The following is a 23,403-nucleotide window of genomic DNA, read 5'->3' on the forward strand; positions in this document are numbered from 1 at the left end:
AAAAAAACATTTTGTAATGTAAGTGTAGAGAGTTCATATAGTCCACTGTAATTAAATCCTGGTTGCAAGCATAATTCCTTCTTTACCCACCGAAACCATTTTTGCCCACCAATGAATTTTGTGGAAAAATTTATTCTTATCTGCTTATTCCAGCTCTTGCACTTTTTTCACACCAAATGGTTTATGGTTAAGGTTATCAACTGATGGTTGGCCTCTACAAATTTATGTATGCTGTAATCACAGAGATGTCATAGCAATCTGTTATATCTGTGGTGAGCAAACCATTTTGTATAGCAGATTTTAACACTTGGAGTGGTCAAAAGAGGAACAAGAGAGTATGAATAAATGAAATACATAATTAAATTAAATTTTGGAATGAAAGCACAAGTAATTTGTCTAAGTGTTCTCAAGAATTTTGAAGAAGCCCTGATATGATCATTTCACCCTAAATTTCTATATCACTTCACTGTTCTCTTTGATTTTCAATATTGTCAATAAAAATAGGTAATTGCTTAAAACACCAATAATGAGCCACATTTTCTGTTGTTTTTTTAAATTGATTCACTCTCTTAAATGGGAAAAACACATTATGAAGTTATTTTAATACTATGTTCTCTTTCTTTTTTCATATAATAATGCCACCACTTTCTATTCAGGGCTTTGGAAAGTTAAGAGAAAGCCATAATAAAACTTCTTTAAGCTTTCTCCTACTAGCTATCATCAGCTTCATGATCAAACTTGCAAAAATCCTAAATCAGATTTTTGTTTACTTCTGCTCCACCTTGAACATTAACAGCAAAACTAAAAGTGCAGGAATTGCAAGAGTGCAATTAATTTATATGTCATTTATTACACATATGAATTTTGTAATTTTGGGATTATGGAAGGTGAGGGGAGGATACAACTTCATCATGACTGAAATCAAAATGACAGCCCTGGAGCTTCTGTTTTTGTACACTCATCAGTATTACTGAAGTGTCCTCAAAAATATTAGAAGCCTTTTCAGGATGGTTATGTCTAAGGAAGAGGAAAGAACTAACAAACCAACCAACCAACAAACCACTCTCCACATCTTCATTGGTTTCAAGGCTATTCAAGCTTTCTCTATTTACACAATAAATTATGGGGCGTCATAATGATAGGATCTTCTACTTCATGAGGCAGCCCATTTTTTGTGGTTCTTGACCCACTCTCTCCTGAAGAGGATCTGCAATGGAGTTTTGTGTGTAAAGGCTTCAGCATGGAGCATGGCTTCAACGTGTTATATTACAAGTGGAATGGAGAATTACCAGGCATCCATGACACAAAGAGGACCACTAGACCGAGACATGCATGGTCCAGGCCTGCTATAGGTAAAAACAGCTCTGTTTGTGTACAACTGAATCAGTCTGATTGCAACAGTAACCATAATGCAGTGTCTTGGAATTGCAGTGCATGACTCCATCTCTCTAAATAGTGGCCATATTAAAAGCAGATGGAAAAATTAGAACAGTGCATTTCCTCATGCTCTACACATCTAAGTAGCTTGAAAACCAAGTACTTCTTTTCTTTTTTGCTGAAGACATTTTAAAAAATCTACAACACTACAATGGAACTTGACCACTGATCAATAACAGACTACTTAGCTACATTACAATGCATTATTTACACTAAGATGATAGATATGTATACATTAATACATTACATGTGTAATATGAAATATTAATGTCTCCTCTTAAACTCTGTTATTAGCTTAATAGCTACAACCCTACACAAAATTAGGCACACTTACTGAAATCTATGGTCCTAAGTATACCTATTTGATGGATCATGGCCTTTCTATTTTTTATTTTGCAGTGGGTATTGACATTTTCTTTATTCTGTTTTCACCTGGCCAGCTCAACTTTCATGCAGAACAGAATAAGCCATGCAACCCCACTGTTTTTTTACCCTAAGAATGGTTTTTTTTTTACTCCCAACATCAGACTAAATGAAAGAGTCAAGACAAAATTACATTAACATAATTTCAGGGTTTTCTGTTTTAATCTTTGAATTGAAAAACCACTGAGCAACTGCATAGTTCTCTGACATGTTATGTCATAATTATTTTCCAAATTAGTTGCAAAAATATTACAGGAAACAAATTTGTCATGGAACAGAACGAGCTAAAGAAAGAATGACAAATGATCATTCTCTATCCTTAACAGTGGTATGTTATGAGTTAAGGATGTCAATTCATCTTTCTCCCTCTTAATGAAAAAGAGAATCTAAAGCTGTGGTTGTAGGATTTAAGGCTTTTTTAAAAGCACTAAAAAGTGGCTTTGGTCTTCAAGCCCCTTCTTATTTACCATTGAATCCTCTGTAATGTTTGTGTAATCCTAACAAATACACAGAATTTCTTCTTGCTATGTTTGATCACAATCTATAGGGGAACAGCAGGCATGTAGGGGAACTCAACAGAACAGAAAGATTAACTCTTTTCTCTGAGATTATCAAGGAAGTAATTCTCATACCACTCTACTGCCCAGTCCTATTGTTTCTCTAAAGGCATATTGACATGTCTTTTGGCCTAAACTAGGGGTAGGGAACCTTGGCTCTTTTATGACTTGTGGACCTCAACTCCCAGAATTCCTGAGTGGGCATGGCTGGTTTAGGAATTCTGGGTATTGAAGTCCACAAGTCATGAAAGAAACAAGGTTCCCTACCTCTGGCTTAAACCATCTACAGAAAGAGTTTTTTTGGTGATTCAGCTTACAATGCTAATGTTGCATTGAATTCCACACACCTCCCCAAAGGTTTACATTAATGAAATTGTGGAAGAGGTACTTGTCTCTTTAATATTAATGTAAGAATACTAAGTATGCATTTAACAGTGTAAGAAAAGAGATAGATCATGAGGGAGCTTTAAAACATGACAAAATAGCATGGCCAACTGTAGCATGGCCAACTGGACCACATACATACTATGCATTGTATTTTGGTTGATGGGCGGATATCATACCTGAACCAAATATATAAAAGAACAAGACTTTCCAAACCTCTTGTAACAACATTTTTCATTTCTGCATGATTTTGAACCTCACACTTGCAAAATATAGCCTCGGGACATTCAACCAAGAGCCTCAGTATGCCATTTTATCTGTTGTGGCAAAGTCTCACTCATATATTTCCTCAATAGCCATCCAACTGCTTGGATTCTACAAAGTCAAAACAAAGCAAGAAAAAAAGAGGAAAAAGCAGCATGGTTCTATGGTAGCGGTAGCTGTGGGAGATAGTATCTGGGTATGTTTTCCTGGTCAGATCCAGAGAAAGAAAGTACAGACTCATTGAAGTAAACATCAAACAACTGATACTGAGTCCAAGCCTGCCCAGTCTGCTATAATAATTCCTCCCTACACACACACACACACACACACACACACACCTGGATAAATTTGAAGGTAGCAATCTTGAATTTATTTATTTATTCATTTTCAGATGACTTTCCAGGGAGGAGACTTGTAAAATATCCTTGTAAGAGATCTGGAATCATAATTAACATTTTGCATGAATGTTTGCTCTTCCTGGCATTATTAGATTAAGAAAGTAATCCCTAAACCAAATGAATAATCAAAGCAACAAAAAGATGTTTTGTTCATAAGGTCTCTGAATGGTCTGTTTCCTGCCAAACAGATTGGCTCCAAACTAATTCAGGGAATTTTAGCTTTGTTCATAGATATGTTTAACTTTGTTACTAATATTTACTGGAATACATGGAAAATATATAAAGCAGAACTTTATCTTCATTAAAGAAATAGCCCAAAGATATCAAGCTTTATTTATTTTGCCAGAATAACTTAGTCCATCTTTGTAAGCTATATTCCTTGACTGTTTCATTAGTGACAAATATTCTGTAGAAGTAAAACAGATTTATTTTTACTTGGCTCCATCTAGATCAGGGCTTTTCAACCTTTTCACAGATTATACCACTTTTAGGACATGACAATATTTGAGTACCACCAGTGCTTAGCAAGGTGTCAAAAACTTGATGACTAAAAAAAGGGGGGGGGGATTTTGGGTTTTACTGATTAGATTCATTTGTTATAGAAATGACTAGTTTATAATATTATGGAAAAGTAAAAAGTTGAGGTTCAATGTTAATGCTTCCTTCTACTGCAACAGATGAAGTCTGTTCTTTTTCCCTTCTCCCCCTCACTTTTTCCTCCCCACTGTGTCCTACTATTTGCTTTTAAATTTTATTCTATAATCTAATAAAATATTACAAACTGTAGAAAAAAAGGAAAAAAATACCAGTTTTAATTTCTTCGGTGGCTGTTCCTTTGCTGAATCACTTTCCCTTTGCACTGACAAATGTATGATGAATTTATCCATATTTATTAATATGCACCACTACGATCTAGCTCAGGGGTCTTCAAACTTGGCATTTTTAAGACTTGTGGACTTCAGTTCCTAGAATTCCTCAGCCATCATGGCTGGTTGAGGAATTCTGGGAGTTGAAGTCCACAGGTCTTAAAGTTGCTAAGTTTGTAGACCCCTGAGCTAGCTGGTCGGCCCTTCTTCCTCTCTCCCTTCTGAGCTCACCTTCCACAGTGTAGGAAGAATGCACCCCCCCTCCCAATCCCTTCCCTGTACCCTTAAAGACACAGGAATCAAGTGCAAAGCAAGAAAGGCTCACAAAATAAAGAAACACATAAACTCCAGGCTTTTTTTCTTTAAGCTACCTCAGGTGTGTCACGTGTCACAATGTTGCAACCCGAGTCTTGAAAGGCTCCAGCAATTGCGAAAAGGTTTAGCCTTAAATTAAGCCTGTTTACCTTGAAATAAAACTTTCTAAAAGCCATAGACAGACTCAAGATAAGGGGGTAAAACTAATTACATTTGTTTAAAGGGATTAAACCTATGGAAGTCAACACTTTGGACTGATTGCTAGCCTAAAATACAGACTAAAATATTCCAGTAACCAAAGCACACAAACTGAGCCTCTGAATTACAAAACGCTGTAAAAACTGTACAAAAATCCTTATGGTAACCCAATCAAGCTACCAGCTGATCCAGAACTAAATAAACCCATCTCCTTTCCGACATGCTGGCTTTTCATTTCATCAGCGCTGAGTTCTCCTGGCTAGAGAAAACAAACCAGGGGACCTTTTCTTACAGCAATAGCTGCTGCTTCTTTCCTGTCCCTGTTTCCTCCCTGCCTGCTGAGCTCTCCTTCTCTTTCCCTGTTGCCTTTTTTTCCCTTTCCCACCCAAACCACCTCCATTTATAGCCTCTCCTCTCCTCCCCCTCCCTTTTTCTTCAGTTCACCTCCAGCTCAGCCCTGCTTCTGGAAGCGCTGGAGCCAATCAGCTGGAGCCCTGCCGGCTCCTGGAGCTTCTGCAGAGCCCAGACAGTCCTGCAGCTGCAGCTGCCTCTGTCTCAGTGTAGCAAACTTTTCTAGGATGGTCGCATACCACCTGCCACATGGCAAAATACCACAGGTGGTATGCATACCACCGGTTGAAAAGCCCTGATCTAGATCTCTTACCCTATTACAAATTGCTTTGATTTTATTATTTTACAATTAATATATTCAATTTAATGTGACCCCCCCACTCCAGAAGACTGATCTGATCACCATCAATAAGATTGCGGTAAGTGTGTGTGTGTGTGTGTGCACGCGCGCACGCGTGTGTGCAGGCACGTACACAAATATAAAGCAGGAATAGCTTAACCATGGAACCCATGGTTCATTCAACAAGCTAAAGATGTCTGGACTCACAGCATGTTTGGCTTAGTGCAATGAATGATTTGGGGTTCATAGAAGCAGAATGGGTTCCTTGCCTAAAGAAAAGTACTTCAAATATCACTGTTCTTCCTAACAAAGCCTAAGTTTATACAAGGCATATTTACAGTGAGCAAGGTCCATAATATGTGAAGCTGTTGAGGTAGGCCTGAAGCTGACTCTACTAAATATTAATAATTTTAAAACCCTAGACAAAGATAGGACACATTTTAAGCAAGAAAAAAATAATTTGTTACTTTAAATGTCTCATCAATCAATCAATATTTAACAATTAAACCACTCATTTCTGTACTTTACAAGAAAGTACTTCCAGCCCATGTGTGACTGATTAATTTGAATATTCTTTCCTGCAATAGAAAGCATTTTCTCTAAAAGTTTTCCAATTAAAAGGGGGGGGGGAATCATTCCAATTTCATTTGCTCTTCCTCGTATAAAAATTAACTTTGTCTAGTGCTTCTTGATTTATTGGAAAGAAGCTGGAAAAAATAGTAAAGATATTGCATAATTGTCCTAATATCCTCCCTCTTTTTATACAATATTTTTCCAAGTATTCATCACTGTCACAGCAATTCCACAGGATACAGACAGAAGGAATATTTGAATTCCAACTGCCAGCTTTTATATTATGGAAGAATTTTGATTCACATAAAAAGCATTTGTGTCATTATAGCAGCTGTATTGCAACTTAGCCTTCAAAACCTATTGCTGATGTACCAATGGCGATCATAAAGTCACAAGTAGTTCACATAACAACCTCCACCCCAAAATGAAGAAACACCGACATAACTTCAACACAGTGACTTAATTAAAAATAACAGTTAGGAGCCACGTATGAATTTTGGTGATCTGCCTAATTTCTTTGATTCTGAAAAGCTGATCTAGATGTGCTGTGAAACACTTCCAACTGTGTCACAGAAACACACTGAATGTTTTACGGTGAGGTCTGCCCCATAATTAAAATTTCAACCAAGACAGAACATTTGATTTGGGCTTTAAAAAGTTATAGGATCTAAATCAGTTAAGTAGAATCCTCTTAATGCTGTAATTTGGGCTGTAACATTCAGGTGCAGATAAAAAATGGTTCTCTACAGAGAATGTATTCCTTATATACAATTTCTGAAACATCATCTCAGGAAAAAGGTTCTATCTAGACCAACTTTTTAATTGACCTGCTGGCTTTCTGCGTATGAGGAATATATTATGTCGGGAAGCATTCTTTAGAATTGTTTTGCCCACCCACTGTTTGAAATAGTACAAATTCAGCAATCTGAAAGCTTTTTCCTATTTGATTCATCGTTTGACAAATTAGGGTGTGCACTTGTATCTTCACAATGAGAAACAGATCTGAATAGCATTATTTGAAGGATAATTATTAATAAGCTAATAGGTTCCATGAACTTATTAATTTCCAAAATGAGAAACCAAACCAATTAATAACTTTGCTTTAACTTGATGATGAACAGGAAACTCTGGTTTAATATAAACCAGAAATTGCGCACTCCTCAGCCTGTGTTAATTTTTCACTTCTGCTAGGAAAGGTATTTGAAACCAGCTCAGAGAGAGAAGATTTTATATTTCCTTCTCAGGCTGCTGGCTTGCTAAAATCCATTACAAAGACTCATTTGGCTGGGATAAGGAAAAGCTAAATGATTTTACTGCACACTTTAACAAATATTTAAACACACTTTTCACTTTTAACTTACAACTGTTGAATACAGAGCTAAAGCAAATGTACTTAAATTTTCTATTTGATTAAGTGCTGTTCATTTCCAAACATTAAGTATATTCCTAATAACTGCTTTGAACGTGGATCTTGGGAGAAATAATTAAAGTTGGCAAGTTTTGAATGAAATATTTGATTAATTGGAAAAGGCTAAGATACCTGTTAGGGATATATTAACAACTTCTAACTTTTTTCCAGAAAGAAAAGAGATTAGCTACCCTTGATCACATCTTAACCTTGCAAGTGTAAGATTTACATCCACAAAGACTAGTAAAAGTATATAGGAGTACAAGATGAAGTTTCTTTTGCCAGATGAATTCAAATGGAATGACAACAAGGCAAAGAAGGAAAACATGAGTACAGAATTCATCAAACAGTAATGATGTGTTATCTTTGAATAGATATGGATTCTGAGTTTCCTTTGCTTCATATTCCCATATATGAATGGATCTTTGGTTTCTTTTAAACATCTGCTCTGTCTGAAAATTATGTGATTACAATGTGGCATTCAAAGTCAGTGCAAAGTCAGCACACACAAATACAGCAGCACAGTATGAGCTTTGTGTTGAAGGCAGAGTTACAAGAACAGATATTCAAAGAGAAAGCTACAATGATCTGGATTAAACATTTGGAGATTTTCAGTACTGTATATACGGTATTGCATTAGATGTTTAATCCTTACCTCACAGTAGAAGGAATGATAATTATGCTACTGAACCCAATCCATTCTATTTTTATTCTGTCATGCCCAAATGTTTAGAATAAAAATGATCTAGATGTCACTTAGTCCAAACATCTGCACAAGGACAGCAAACTCTACCATACTGAAACTCCATCAAGCAATTAGGCCATAAAGGATATAGCTATAATCCTCTATGTCAATATATCATACCCACAGATCAGGATCAAGCAATATGTGCCCAGAACAAATGTGATCCAGAGAAGATTAAAAATGATTAACTCCCACTGTAATCAACAGCATTTATATACTGTCGAGTTTTCTCTTTTTTGGTGTACAAAAACAGAATTGATGTGTAAAAAGAAAATGAAACATTAGAGTTCACTTATGTGATTACCTTTAGAGGGCAGATCATAAGCTTTCACACAAGGATAAAGCCAAAATGCACAGGCAGTTCGGTGGTATAAGCACTCTTGAAATAATATAAAAGTTTAAAAGGCATGTAGAACTAAGAAGGAAATCACCAAGTTATTTAAACGGGTATCCACAGAGTAGGCTAAAATAAAGTCAAGAGGGCATCTGGAATGGCGGATTTGAAACCCACTCCTTTTTATGTCTATAATGCATGTAAAAAAAGTGGGTCACACAGGCCATCTTAGCTTATTTTGACCCCCCTGCAAACACCCCTAAATCTAATCATCATGATTTCAGCTATGAGTGTGTTATTTTAAAATTGATTATTTAGAAAGATTATAAAATCTAGCTGAGATATAAGTAGCAGGAATTCAGTTGCTTGGCAGCTTTGGTGGTCTTACAGTCTGAGGTACCTCCAGACCTGTGTGTAGAGTCACCTGCAAGAGGGGGGGGAAAGCAAAAATTTAGAACTAAAAATATAGGCACAAAGTAGGGAATCATTAGCTCTGGCAGGTTTTGCAGGAACCCATTGAAATGGAATGTTTTTCTAGGACTTTAGAACATAAAATATAGAAGTAACTTTCCCAGCATCCATTAAATTGTGATACAGGGTGCACACGGGGTGGTGAATGGCAGGGATAGCACAAGGCACAGAGGGACTGGAAGAGGATATGCAGGTGGGAAAACCTACCCTAGCTATTTGTGTTCTTCCCTGACAGCTTTCCCACTGACTTTCCTTGGGATAGCCAATAGGGAAAGTTACAAATGGTGGTCACAGTATTGCAGGGTACTGCAATCGGTCATAAGTGTGAATCAGTTGCCCAGATTGTAATCATGTAATCATGGACAACCAGAAAACTGAGGACAGTCATAACCACTATTCATATAGCTCCATCGTAACTTCAATGTTCACTGAGGTCGTAAGTTGATGGCTATCTGTATATATTTGTTGTTTTCTGTCTAAAGTGCAATTTCCATAGAAGAGAATAGATGTAGGTCAGGGTTGAACTCTGAAGTCCTTGTTGTTCCCTGTACTTGAACAGACTAGCCAAAGTTTTAACTGGAAAACTAGTTGCCTAGAGTAAACTAAATCCAGGAACTTTAGGAAATTTCTGGAAGTTTGGCATTTAGACAAATCAGCAAATTAATAGACACTTAAAGATAAATATTTATACATCATTGAAAAGAGACAATTAAAAAAATTAAGCTAAGAAGAAACAAAAAGACCAGAACGCATCATCTTCAGCCATCAACATTCAGATAAACAGAGATTAACACCACAAAAACAATCCAGCAGAAAACAATATCTTAATCAAGGAATTACCCACAGAGTAATTATCTTAATATCTTAATCAAGGAATTATCTTAATATCTTAATCAAGGAATTACCCACCTACAACCCCAGCAACATTGGCAGGTCAAGCTACTACCGGTATATATAAATAGGGAACAATCCCCACAGTCACTAGCATTGATGATGTTCCTTACCCTGTTTCCCAAAAAGTAAGGCCTACCCCAAAAATAATCCCTAGCTTGATTTTTGGGGGTGGGCCTAATATAACCCCTACCCCCAAAATAAGCCCTAGTTTGGGGGCGAGGCACACACCTAAAAATCAAGCTAGCATAAGGATGGGGGTGTGGAGCTGCCCCATGTGCCCCTCAACCACTTAATCTTGCAGCCAGGCCTCTCCTTGCTGGCCCACTTCTTCTGTGGTGTCTTCTGCAGCCAGGCCTGCATTTCTCAGTCACAGGCCTTTCTGGAAGGCCACTGCAGCCAAGAACCAAGCTATGGAGCCATAGCTCAGCTCTCGGCTGCATAGGCCTTCCAGAAAGGCCTGACTGCAAAATGCAGGCTGGAATGCATCTGCAGAATGAAGCTGCACCTTCAGTCAGAAGGATTGGGCGGGCTGGGTGAGGCTGTCGGTGCCAGAGTTGAGTATAAAAAACACCCCCTGAAAATAAGATCTGCTGCCTCTTTTGGAGGCAAGAAAAAAAAATAAGACCTGGTCTTATTTTTGGGGAAATATGGGTAGTTGGATAATGTCTGCAATCAAGTTCAGAAAGCAACAAGGACTCCACATAGTGCAATTTATTCAATTATTACTTTGAACTGACTTAATCCAAAAGAAGGAAATTTTACCTGAACATTTCGGTTGAGACTTAATGCAGGCATGAAAACACCCTCCACGTTCTCAAACGCTGGAGGGCCCTGCTGCTGCCCATTTATATAAAACGTTAAGGAGTGCTTATTGAGGTCCAGAAGAACACCTACAGTTGCACCTTTTGAAACACCTCCTTCTGTCCTAAAAACAGAGACAATAGTGACGTTAACGACATCAGACTCTGCACATTTTTAATTTCCTTAATGCAAGAATCTCTTAGGAAAGCGCAAGAAGCTAAGTAACTCCTCACTGGGTCTCTGCTGGGCTTCAGATTAGATTCCAAAAATGTAGTTTAGACTCTATGTGCATAGGAAAGGATTTGCCTATGTGTGTAGAACCTGTTTGCACCTGTTTAAAGCAGCTATGCCTTTTCTCAGGATATGTGGCAGCTGCAGGATGCAAACATAAGATCCTCAGAAAAGCTGAAGCTGTTTTAAAAAGTTGCCAATAAATACTATTGAAGGGATAACTAGATAGATAGATAGATAGATAGATAGATAGATAGATAGATAGATAGATAGATAGATAGATAGATAGATAGATGATAGATAGATAGATGATAGATGATAGATAGATAGATAGATAGATAGATAGATAGATAGATATAGATATAGATATAGATATAGATATAGATATAGATATAGATATAGATATAGATATAGATATAGATAGATATAGATAGATATAGATAGATATAGATGTTTGTTAAGCATTCAGAATACACTTGCTTAGTCCCAGACACGGGGACAAATCTTATTTCCTGTTTCAGCCTAGCCCAAGGCCATCTACAGGCAGTAGCCACAGCAGTGGCAGCTCATATTTGTGTAAATTTTTGGCTTTGTAAATGATTACAAAGTATCACTACTAATATCAATATTACTAACATCAACCTTAAGCATAATAAAATCCCTTCACTATGTTTGCAACCTAGCCCTTGTTCTGAATTATTTCTGAAAATCTGAAATAGTTACAACATGCCCAGCCTTGCCCAGAGATCTGTTTCAGAGTGGCTCTCCTGTATTTTCAGTATTATGCATCAGCAGCCTGGCTCTGTTTTGCTTCAAGGGGAGGCCAACAAACCAGGTGTATCTCAGAACATTTCCCAGGGGCCAATAAATCTGCAAATATTGGTATCGAAACAAATCCATCATCTAATCATCTCCCTCATCCATTTAGTTACCTGGCTCTAGGAAAAAAAATAATTGGAATAAGGGAATGGAAACAATGGCTTCTAAAAGACACAGGGATGACTACAGAACTATAAACAAGAGGATGAGGAGAAGGGGAAAAAGTCATCCCCCGCTTCCTACTAATCCTCTCTTTTGCTTTGGCAGAAAATTATGTTGAAAGATTACTTTTAACATAAAGAATCACAATTTAGGAAACAGTTTAGTTGTGCAAGTTTAGTGAAAACATCCAAATGTGTATAGTGATAGAAAAATAATAGAAAATTAGCTAACAGCTTTTACTCATTGTCTGAAAAAGTTGGCCAGGAGTTTGCAATCCAGATAGGGCAGCTGTAGTTGGATGAAATGCAAATTTATAAGGTTTTTTTAAAAATGCACGCTACATTGTTTTTTATCCAGTTAAAACATATACAGGTAGTCCTCGACTTGCAACAGTTTGCTTAGTGACCAAAGTTATAACAGCACTGAAAAAAGTGACTTACAACCATTTTTCACATTTACGACTGTTGTGGTATTCCCATGGTCACATGATCAAAATTCAGGGGCTTGGCAACTGACTCATATTTATGACAGTTGCTGTGTCCTGGAGTTATGTGATCGCCCTTTGCAGCCTTCTGACAAACAAAGTCAATGGGGAAACCAGATTCACTTGACAATGGTGTTAATAAATTTAGTGAAGTGATTCACTTAACAAATGTGGCAGGAAAGGTCGTAAAATGGGGCAAAATCCACTTAACATGTCTCACTTAGCAACAGAAATCTTGAGCTCAATTGTGGTCGTTCATCAACGACTACCTGTATTCCCTAAAATGGTTTACAAATGAAACATTTGGAATCCAGTAGGTTGAAGGTATAAAGGATTTGCAGTATTGAGGAGAAATACTAAGTTACAATTTACATGATTGCTGTAAGGTTTCCAATTAGATAAGAGAACACATTCATTTTTTATCAACAGACATGCTTATTTCTTAATTCCATAATTTCCTCCATTTAGATAAATGACCATTAAGCCCTTCCTAATATAATGATGAACAGTTCACTGTTACTTCGCTGACTTATATTTTAAAAAAACTCTGAATAAATAAAATTCCACAGAGTAGTTAATATAGATTCATGGCCACATCTAGATTCAGGTCTACACACAGATGCCATAGAAGTGACTATGGTCAGCGGTGGCTCAGTGGGTTAGGACGCTGAGCTTGTTGATCAGAAGATCGGCAGTTTGGCAGGTCGAATCCCGAGTGCTGCGTAACAGAGTGAGCGCCTGTTACTCGTCCCAGCTTCTGCCAACCTAGCAGTTCGAAAGCACGTAAAAATGCAAGTAGAAAAATAGGGACCACTCCGGTGGGAAGGTAACAGTGTTCCGTGCGCCTTTGGTGTCTAGTCATGCTGGCCACATGACCACGGAGAGGTCCTTGACTGATTTATCAAACTCCATTTAAATGTCTTTTTGCTATTTTGCCTCTTCAGTTTTTTGCATTATAAGTGAGGGGAGCAGGCCCAGGTTAAAACCAAGAATCTGCTAAATGCCACATCAGATTTGGTCTATAAGCATAACACTGACAAATGTCAAAACAGTTATGTAATGGTAACATAGATTTATGAGCTACATTGTCAGGGATTGGGATATATGTTAAATGTTTCTGAAATGATGGAGCGGCAGAACATTCACTGCACAGCTCTTGAAGAACAAGAAGGAAACCTGGTTTAAGCCAGAAAGCAGATTCTTGAATGCTTACCGATTAGTATGCGAGTTGCAATGCATGAACCAACTGCGATTGTTGTCAACATACATAGCCCAGGCTTTGTCATCCTTCCCCAGCATCATGTCCTTGACCACATTGATTCTAGCAACCCCAAAGGCTGGATCCGGATGGTTATCGTAACGGTCCACATGGAGCTCCCAATAGTGGACTCCCTTTGAGAAAGCTGCAGTGCCCAGAACCACACGATCATCATAGCTACTGCAGGTAGCAGTCTGGTTGTCATTTGAAAGGACTATGTCTCTGTGGGCTGAACAGGGATCAAATGTAAACCAGGCCACTATTAAAAGAAAAAGAAGAGGACATATAGATTAGAACAATGTAACAACTAACTGGATCATGATGAGCTGTAGTAATAAATGAAGATCAATTATGATTCAGGATACAGTTCTTTGAAATCTAGGAACCCATATAGACAGCTCACCTTAATCAACTTTTTAAAGTGTTGAGATTGTTACCATATAGCCACTACCATAATATGAAAATAAAATATGATAACATGCATATTTGGGGGTTCAAAAATTTAGGAATTAGGAATTAGTGATATCATTTACAGATTATGATCAGCTGCATGATCTTATTAAAAACATGATCTCAAAATTCTATATGCTCTCTATAATATCTAAGAATTAAAAGTTCCATTTGTCACCATTCTTCTGCAGATTTCCCTTCGTGACTTCAATTTGCATCACTAAACTAAATTTTCCCAAAGGGAGAGGAGACGAGAGGAATGTTTTATGATTCATAAAGGTTAAGTATAATTAATCAATATTAATTTTAAGTTTTATTATATGGAATTGAAGCTTAAATTCACATTCATATGGAAGATAATTTCCTTGTAGTGAGTTGAAAGGTAATTAAATTCTGCAATTCCTCATTGGAATAAAATGGAGGTAGGAACTTCAGATACACTGAAGCTCAGTCAGAATCATTATTATCAGCCATATTAATTAACTTTAAAAACATTTGCAGTTCTTCTAGAATGTCTGCCTGTCTGCCTGCCTGTCTTTCTATCATCATCATCTATCTACCTACACAGAATCCATTAGAAAACCTGGCAAATTCTGAAATGTTTTCAAGACTTGACAGATTCTGCCATGGAAAGTGCCAAAAACACTTGTGCATATGATATATATATCCCAAATGTAATCAAGCTTGTTCAGATAGAACTGAATTCTATCTGAAACTGGGATTCTTTTCAAAGTTATGAGAAAAGGAATTGCTTTTGATCTGAAATACTTTGGAAACCAACAAAATCTGAAAAATCCAGTGTATTCTCATTATATAGGACAGGGCTTTTCAACCAGTGGTACGGGTACTACCTGTGGCACATTGGCACCTGTCAGGTGGTACGCGACCATCCTAGAAAAGTGATAGCGGGGGAGGAGAATGAGCTGAACTGGTGGCAGCACCACACAAGCCTGAGCGAGAGATGGCTGGAGCTGCAGGGCTGTCAGGGCTCAGTGGAAGTGCCAGGATCAGCGCTTCTTCAGGGCTGTCAGGGCTCAGTGGAAGCGCCAGGATCAGCGCCAGGCTCCAGCTGGAGCTCAGCACTGATCCCAGCATGTCTGCTGAGCTCAGAAGAAGCGCCAATCAACTGGAATGTTGCAGCATCTCCAGGGTCTTGTTATTTACATTCAGATGCTTGGCAACTGATTCATATTTATGATGGTCACAGTGTCCCAGGGTCATGTATAGTTACCAAAACCTGCTGCAACCACCCAGCAGATGGGGGGAATAAAAACCAAACACACCCCACCCCACCCTCACTGCCAATCCTCAACAGAAATGCTCACAACAATGAAAACCTCGGACAGGAGGAAGAGCGCCGCCGGGCAGGCAGGCAGGTGTCTTGCTCAGCTGTGGCTTGGGGGGCACTTTTTTCAGTGCCATTGTAACTTCGAACAGTCACTAAGCGAACTGTTGTAAGTCAAGGACTACCTGTACTTCAACACTTTTTTCCTTTTTTTTTTGGTCATCAAGTTTTTGACACCTTGCTAGGTGGTACTTGGATGTTGTCATATCTTAAAAGTGGTACAATCGGTGAAAAGGTTGAAAAGCCCTGGTATAGGATGTTCAAGAAGGAAACATATATATGTTAAAGAGAGTTGGTGTTAAATGATTCAGATACTTCTTCCAGTTTGTTGCCGCAGCCACCACGGATACTAAAAGGCGAGCTCCGTCTTCCACGTCCGATTTCCCTGGGGGACCCAGGAAAGGGTCAAAAGTCACCCTGTAGGGGCGATGATCAAGGAGGGGACCCCGGTTGATCGTGGGAGGGCGGCAGCCCTTCCGCTCGTTCCGGGGCAGCCCTCCAAACTGGCGGAGGAAAGACTGGCCATAGCAATATGGCCCTTCATTAGGCTTCAGACAGCCGAAGTCAAACTCACCATCAAGCACTTTGAAAACAACATGGATGAAACTGGGTGAGATCTGATCTTCTCTTTACCCTAAGTACTTTCTCTTCCTGTAAAAGCTGCTTGAAATATCTTTCCCCCTGTGAGGAGAGAGGGAAGGGAATTTCTATCCCACCTTCTAAGAATAGTGGCGTTTGACTACCCAAGGGAATCAAAGCATTAAAAGAACAATTTTAATCTAATTGGATTTATATGTTCCTGAAACTTGGGGACCAAAATTTTTCCTATTTTTACTGGAGACTCTTGTTTTTAATCTACAAAAAAAATTGGAAAAAGGATTAGAAAAAATTTGGACTTAAAAAACCTTATATGGCATTGGTATTACAACTTGTTATTTCCTAAAAGAGACTTGGCTCAAAGCCCAGACCTTAGATAAGACTTTTCTGACCTTGGCACCATCTGTGATAGACTTAGCTATAAGAGAACAGCTGGGCGGCATAATTGGCCTACTTGAACTGTGAATGTAAACCTTTACTGACTTTCAGAGTTACATGTGGGAAATTGCTTTCCTATCTCTTTACTTGAGAAATATTGGTCACTATATGAGATGTTGAAATACCTTGGACTATAAAATTTTGTTTGACAAACAACTTTTACTAGAAAGACTATTTATAAACACATGAAAGAGATGGATGAAGACCAGGAAAGGATTCTTTCCATGTTGAAAGCAATACATGAAACCATTATTTCAGCTTGTGATAAAATAAGACCTAACATAAAAGATCAAGACGCCAGCTTAGATACAGAAACCCAAACTTTGACTACAGCCAAAGAACTAACAATGCAGAAGATAACAGAAGAAGTGGGATAATCAAATATTAAGACAGAGGACTCAATTGACCAACAAATACAGCTGATGGAGACTCCAGAAAAGGACGTGACAACACTGAAAATGGAAATGACTTTCTATATAAATCAGAAGAAATTTGAGAAAGAAGAGAAACAGATTGAATGGAAGACAAACATATCAGAACAAGCATGGGGAACTGGAATAACAGGGAGACAATTTAACATATACAAATGGGCTTGTCCTTCCAGAAAATTGGCAATTAAATGTCTCCTTTATTCCATATAACATATATAATAATAGAGGGAGATCTATTTGACAATTTAAAAGCACTGATATGGAAGCCTAGTTGGCAAAGGAAGAAAGCCAGAATAAGGTTGAAGAAAATTGGGGTTTTGACTTATTAGAGGTGATTTCATATTATTAATCAGAGGGTTAAAGGGCGATGTTGAGATAAGGGGAATTTTGGTTATTAGATTTAAAATACTTGGAAATTAGTTGAAAATAAGGATTTTATCTGTTTAATATTTAAAAATTAGACCTAAAAGGGAAAAGAAAATTAACTATTATGAATATGTTTGATTTATTGATTAACCCAGGTAATATATATAATGGTTTTGATTTATTAAAGGGGATATTGTATTATTAAGTAGATGATTTAATATTGGGGGAAATACTGTAGATAACTTTTAGGAAATAGAACAAGATTACATTCAAATAGATAAAATGTGTATTTTGGATATTATATTTTGTTATGAATTGAGACAAGGGAAATCTTGGTTACCCAAAGCATGAAAATTATAAATATCAAAGATTAAATTGGAATATTGATGAGAAACTAAAAATTGGTTAAAATTAATAACAGGATATGGATTGTTTATGAAGATTGAATGTAATTAAGATATGTATCAGCTAAAAATTTATTGATAAATGTAACAATGATGTTTTTATTGAGCTGATGTAACCAGAATTGTACTAGCTTGAATACGAGACAGTAAATGTTAAGGGAAAAAGAGAAGAAATATTTGATGTTGTAACCTAAGATTTGCACTAAAGATTTTGTTATTAAACTATTGATTAACCCAGTTACCACGTTGCTTTTTAAATACTTAAATGTAAAATTGGAAAATTAATAAAATATTTTTTTAAAATGATTCAGATACTAGCCTGATCTAGAAACTCAAAGCTACTTTTGCAGGAAGTACAGATTCAAAGACTAATTCTTAAAGTTCAACTGATTCCAAATATAAAGAAATTTCAGGAAGGGAAAGTATTTTTTTTAGAGACTCACCATCAGAAGTTTGTAAAACAACAGTCTTGCTATAAGGGCCTACCCCAGATGAATTAAAGGCTTTCACTCTTGCATTGTAGGTACTATTGAAATGAAGACCATCAATTGTACACAAGGTTTCCTTGCCCACATACACTTCCTAAAGAACAATAAGAAATACAGATGTCCATCAAAAAGACCTTCAATTGCTTTTGAACAATGATCACTGCGAGACACAGCAACATGAACACGTTATGAAGAAATGATACTAAAAAGTTATGCATAATTAGAAAAGCCTTGAAGGGTATGATTTCATTTTTTAAAAAAGGAATTATTTTCTAAAAAGAGAGATTCATTGTTGTCTGGCTAGATCCAGTAAGGGTTGTCAAAGTATAGGCATGTAAGGGGGAAATGAAAAGGCTCCAGACTGGAGCAGCATGCACAAAAAACATAACAGTTGCATTGGCCAAGACTTGCAGAGGGATCCTTTAATTTAGGATCCTCCATCCCTCCCTTCTGATCTTGTCTGGAATTCTTCTGCAACAGGAAGAAGCATTGGATTCCCATTTCTAATACTAAACATGCCCATCATAGGCAAGCACACCGGAGTTTGCCCAAGAAAGCCAAATATAAATAAAAGAGGAACAAAATCTCACTCGAAACTGGCCACCATCTCCATCATCAAGCTCCAAGATGTATCCCTCCACTGGGTTGTGGCTAAAAGGGGGCATCCGCCAGGCAAGTGTCACACTGTTGTTTCGAGTACAGCATTTCTCCAGTTGCAGGAGTGGGACTGGGGGTACTGAAAGAGGAACTAAGCACAATTAGTGCAACTCTGCCCTTACCTTTTGGGCTGGGCATATAGTGAGCCACACAACATTCATGTAACAAAAAATCATACTTGCAACCTGAGTTCTGAAATGGCCATCCTGACACCTGCAATCTCATCATGACTACCTCATGTTCCTCTTAAACTAATATGGAAATTGCTGAGCAATCAAACACTGAGAAAGCCACCATCATGCCATGTTGCAAACTTCATCTTGACATATGATGACTCAGCTAGCTCAGTGTTTCTTGACAACTTTAAGTTGTGTGGATTTCAATTCGCTGAGGACAGCCACACATCTAAAAATTGTCAAGGTTGAGAAACACTGAGCTAGACAATAGTTACTGTATGGTTTATGTTCAGTGCAGTTCTTTAAGTAGTCCACCTGTCAGTGGATTTAATGGGCCTGTGAATGGGAGTTGTATTTTTTGAGAAGCTGCTCTGCAATGCAGCTCAATGCAACTCGCCTAGTCAGGATGCAGATGTAATGTGACTGGCACTATGCACCATTTCAGAGCTTGGTACAGCAGTTAGTCAGAAGAGGCTTCTGACTAGTCAGAAGACGCTTCCTATATTCTCCGCCCATGTCTTCTATGGGTGAGGGTCTTTATTTGGTCATTTGAAAAATCCATGGAGCAACTGCTGTGAGGGAAAGCCTCTTCCTGAAAAAGTCCCATTGTTTGGTTGCATTTTTAAGGCTTCTTGAAAATTGCAAAAAGTGAAACGAACTGCTAAAAACTTGAAATATCTTATTTCATGCTATGAGCCCGTCATGTCGGATAATCTCTCTATGAACTCATATTAAAATTCTTCTCACTGTGCACTAAATTTTAATGAATTTCCCTTTTTCCTGTATCAAGGTCCCTGCGCTAGCTATTAAGTTTTAAAAAGGAAAAGGGAAAAAAGAGCAGTAAGTAATACATTTAACATCATTTTTGGTAAATCATTTTTTACATTGCAAGCACATTAATTTCCCAGGGTTCTGACTGTTGTAAAATGAATTGCTGTTCCATATGATCTGTATCACATAGTAATGTTAGAATAGGAGTAGATGATGGTTCTTAGATCATAAGAGTTGTTCTTTAGCACACATGCAAATGGCTTTGCTTCAATTTTGTCCTGACATATAATTTTGTTTAAAGCTGAATCTACTATATGTTATTAGCACACTTTACTTCCTACTTTTCCCATTCACCTACATTTTCTCAGTGCCAAAGTAATTTTAGTCTGTCCCTTTATCATGTACCTCTTCCTTTGATAATGTTCTTGGAATCTTCTACAAAGCTCTGCGCAGCTCTGCAACTAACCTGATGTATATTTTAATTGCACAGTTGTCCATAGCTGTACAGAGCAGAAAGCATATATTGAAAACATTGAGCATATTTTTTTCAGATTACTGACATTTTAAGAGCCAGGGCTGGGAAGGCTGGGAATTGAGGAAATGTGCTGGTTTCCTACTGTTTTCCCAGCTGCAACTAAACCCACAAAAGTAAAAATGGGCAGAAAAACTGCCAATCCACTTCTGATGGTTAAAGTTATTCTCACTTTGATCCAACGAGAGCTTATCAACTGTCCATTCAGAAAACTACTGTATAAGTGAAGTACAAAAGACAGAAAAACATCACAGTTCAGAAAATGGACTCTGATAAGTAGCAATTTTAGAGTCTACATCCATCAAATCCAAACTGTTTGGCAAGAGATTTGGGAATTTGTTACCCCAAACACCTAGTATCATTGGTTTGTCTACCCCTATCATGCTGCCTAAGAACATGAGTAAACATGGTGGTCTTCATGTGTAACTAGCTTGTATTTACTGCTGTATTTATATGCTTTTCTACAAAGCAAAGCTTTAGAGTTTGAGAAAATTATAACTTAGTTAGCATTTTTTATTTTTTAAAAGTATATTAGTTCCCAACTGAAGCTTTCTACCTGCAAATAGAAAGTATCAACTATTAACTAAGATATCCAGCATTGATTAAGATTGTTACTTGTACTTCTTGGAATCATGGAAATAGAAATGGAAATTATTCAACATCTAAAAAGTGACTTTCATCTGGAGAATTGAGCCCTAGCTCTTGGTCTAGAACAGGGGTAGGCAACCTCGGCTCTTTTATGACTCGTGGACTTCAACTCCCAGAATTCCTGAGCCAGCATAGCTGGCTCAGGAATTCTGGGAGTTGAAGTCCACGAGTCATAAAAGAGCCGAGGTTGCCGACCCCTGGTCTAGAATGACTCTCCCTTTCACAACTATTCTTTGCAATCCCATACAAAAGGAAAGGAAAATCAGCCTACAAAAGCTCACCCCTACATTTCATCTGAATGAAGTCCAGCTGATGGATGGACTGCAGCAATGGTTCGCTATCCAATGTCAGATCGAATTCAGCAGATACTTTTGGTTCCAGGGCTCCTTTGACCCACTGCTCCTGAGATACTTGAACACGTTTGATTAAAGCATCTGAAATCTGAAAAAAACAACACTTTTTGCAGACTAGACAAAGCTATTGAAGAATCAGTTCATCAACTGGAAGGCACACGATCCCAGTCACTCAAAGAATGGGCCCCCTGAGGCAGGTGAGTCAATTTTTGGAGATTTAGGTCTGAAGACATTTAAATCAAGTCGCAAATATTTTCATCTAGCTTTTGAAGGTGGGATGCATGATGAACACTAATAGGTCAATAAACTAATCAATTTCAAATGAGGCTTACAAGAATCCACCTTTCTCCATGTTTCCACCTTTGTCACTGAATTGGATAGAATAAGCTACATAAAAATATATATGAGGCTGGTATGACAGCATTTATCACTGCCAAATTAGAATCCTTCATAAGAGATTGGTCATTTATCCCTAAGACAAATGATAACTTACCTGTAAGAAACCAGAAGGATCATTTTCTTTGATTACTTCTAGGCAATATTCCATAAGTCCTGTTGACTGTCGCAGTTTTAGAGTGCAGTGGTTTATCTGGTCCCATACAACCTAGGGAGGGAAAATGCCCGTTGATCTCTCCAGCGTTCACTGAATTGAAGAAATATTTTTGGAAACACTACAGTACCAGAAGGGAGAAGAATTTGATGGAATAATATTTGCTTAGACAAACATATTGATATCATCTTCTTTTTCGATAGCTCCAACTATAAGCTCTGCATAGGTCCTGATATTAGGGAGGTCAAATGGCATAATAAGGCAAGTTCAATTTGCAGGGAAAGATTTTAAAAAGCTTCAGGATCCATTTATATTTATGGCTGAATTATCTGAATCACAGAGGTGTGTGACTTGTGGCTTCACAGATTAGATATGGCAAATTAGGGCCTAGGACTACAAAGGATTTTTTTGTAAGCTCTTTTCTCATAAGATTCAGTATTGATGCTGAATAGTTAATGTGAAGCTTTAGAGCTATGCATTCAAGAACATGGATTTTAAAAATGGTCAGGCTCCTTTATCCAGCAGATATGAATAAAGTTTTCATCACCTTTAGCTTGTGCTCCCGCTCTTTGGTAACTTTTGTGAGCAGTTTGGCCTTCTGGCGAGTCAAAGCATCAACTAAAGCATCACACTGAGCAACCAGACAAGCTTCATAGTCCAAGCCATTTTCCTAAAAAAAGAAGTAGGACACCATTTACCTTTATAATCATATTCTGAGAACACCAAAACTACTGTGGGTAACTAACAGTTATTTTTCTGCTCTTTTCTAAACACTTTGGAATCGTACAGGTTTTTCTTAATAACTAGCTAGTGCCCTGAAAACATATAGTTAATGCTATAAAATGTCCACAAGTATATTACTAAGGATGATTCTGACAGAAGATAAAAATATTCTTTCCTAACTTGGCACCATTAAATGTTTGTATAAACTCTTGCGTGTTATTAATCAGAATTCTTCCTTCCTTCCTTCCTTCCTTCCTTCCTTCCTTCCTTCCTTCCTTCCTTCCTTCCTTCCTTCCTTCCTTCCTTCCTTCCTTCCTTCCTCACATTTGAGCAGCCCATCTTCCTCATTTTCCTGTGCAAATCCTGTTCCTGATATGCTAACATTGAGAAACTCAGTTATGGGAATCACATCCATGATAATTCACAGATCCTGTTCATTTCAATGGAATCCATATAGGATATTGTGGATTTTTGGTACATGGGTTCCGGACTAGTAAGGTAGTGTAGGCTTTGAGTGGAAAACACCATAAAGATACAGGTTTCACAATCGTGTTCAATTAGATACATATCAACATATTCTCACGCCATGCTATCATTCATACATATTCATTTCTCTCTCTCTAAGATAGAAGCTGACATAGGTACACTTGATGCCGATGTCTTGCATATCTGTACCTTCTCCCTGAAAGTAAGGAGGAAGCAAATTGCCAAATAGAAGAGAAATAATGACGATTTTCCTTCCCAGCAAATTAATCTGAAGA

General features: G+C 37.6%; 1 protein-coding gene across 1 annotated transcript in view; it reads right to left on the reverse strand.

Annotated features, from left to right (window-relative positions):
• Nucleotides 1–8,951: 8,951 nt before the first annotated feature.
• Nucleotides 8,952–23,403, reverse strand: part of TRIM67 (tripartite motif containing 67) — a gene marked incomplete at both ends in the record, with an annotated part of 35,799 nt that continues 21,347 nt past the window's right edge. The window contains 8 exons of the mRNA XM_081313478.1: nt 8,952–9,017; nt 10,721–10,883; nt 13,669–13,972; nt 18,188–18,326; nt 18,823–18,968; nt 21,298–21,457; nt 21,863–21,973; nt 22,467–22,589. Of these exons, the coding sequence (XP_081169604.1) occupies nt 8,952–9,017; nt 10,721–10,883; nt 13,669–13,972; nt 18,188–18,326; nt 18,823–18,968; nt 21,298–21,457; nt 21,863–21,973; nt 22,467–22,589 (1,212 nt within the window). The remainder of the gene's footprint in view (nt 9,018–10,720; nt 10,884–13,668; nt 13,973–18,187; nt 18,327–18,822; nt 18,969–21,297; nt 21,458–21,862; nt 21,974–22,466; nt 22,590–23,403) is intronic.

The sequence above is a fragment of the Vipera berus genome (assembly GCF_964194415.1).
Source record: "Vipera berus genome assembly, chromosome: 1".
NCBI lineage: Eukaryota > Metazoa > Chordata > Lepidosauria > Squamata > Viperidae > Vipera > Vipera berus.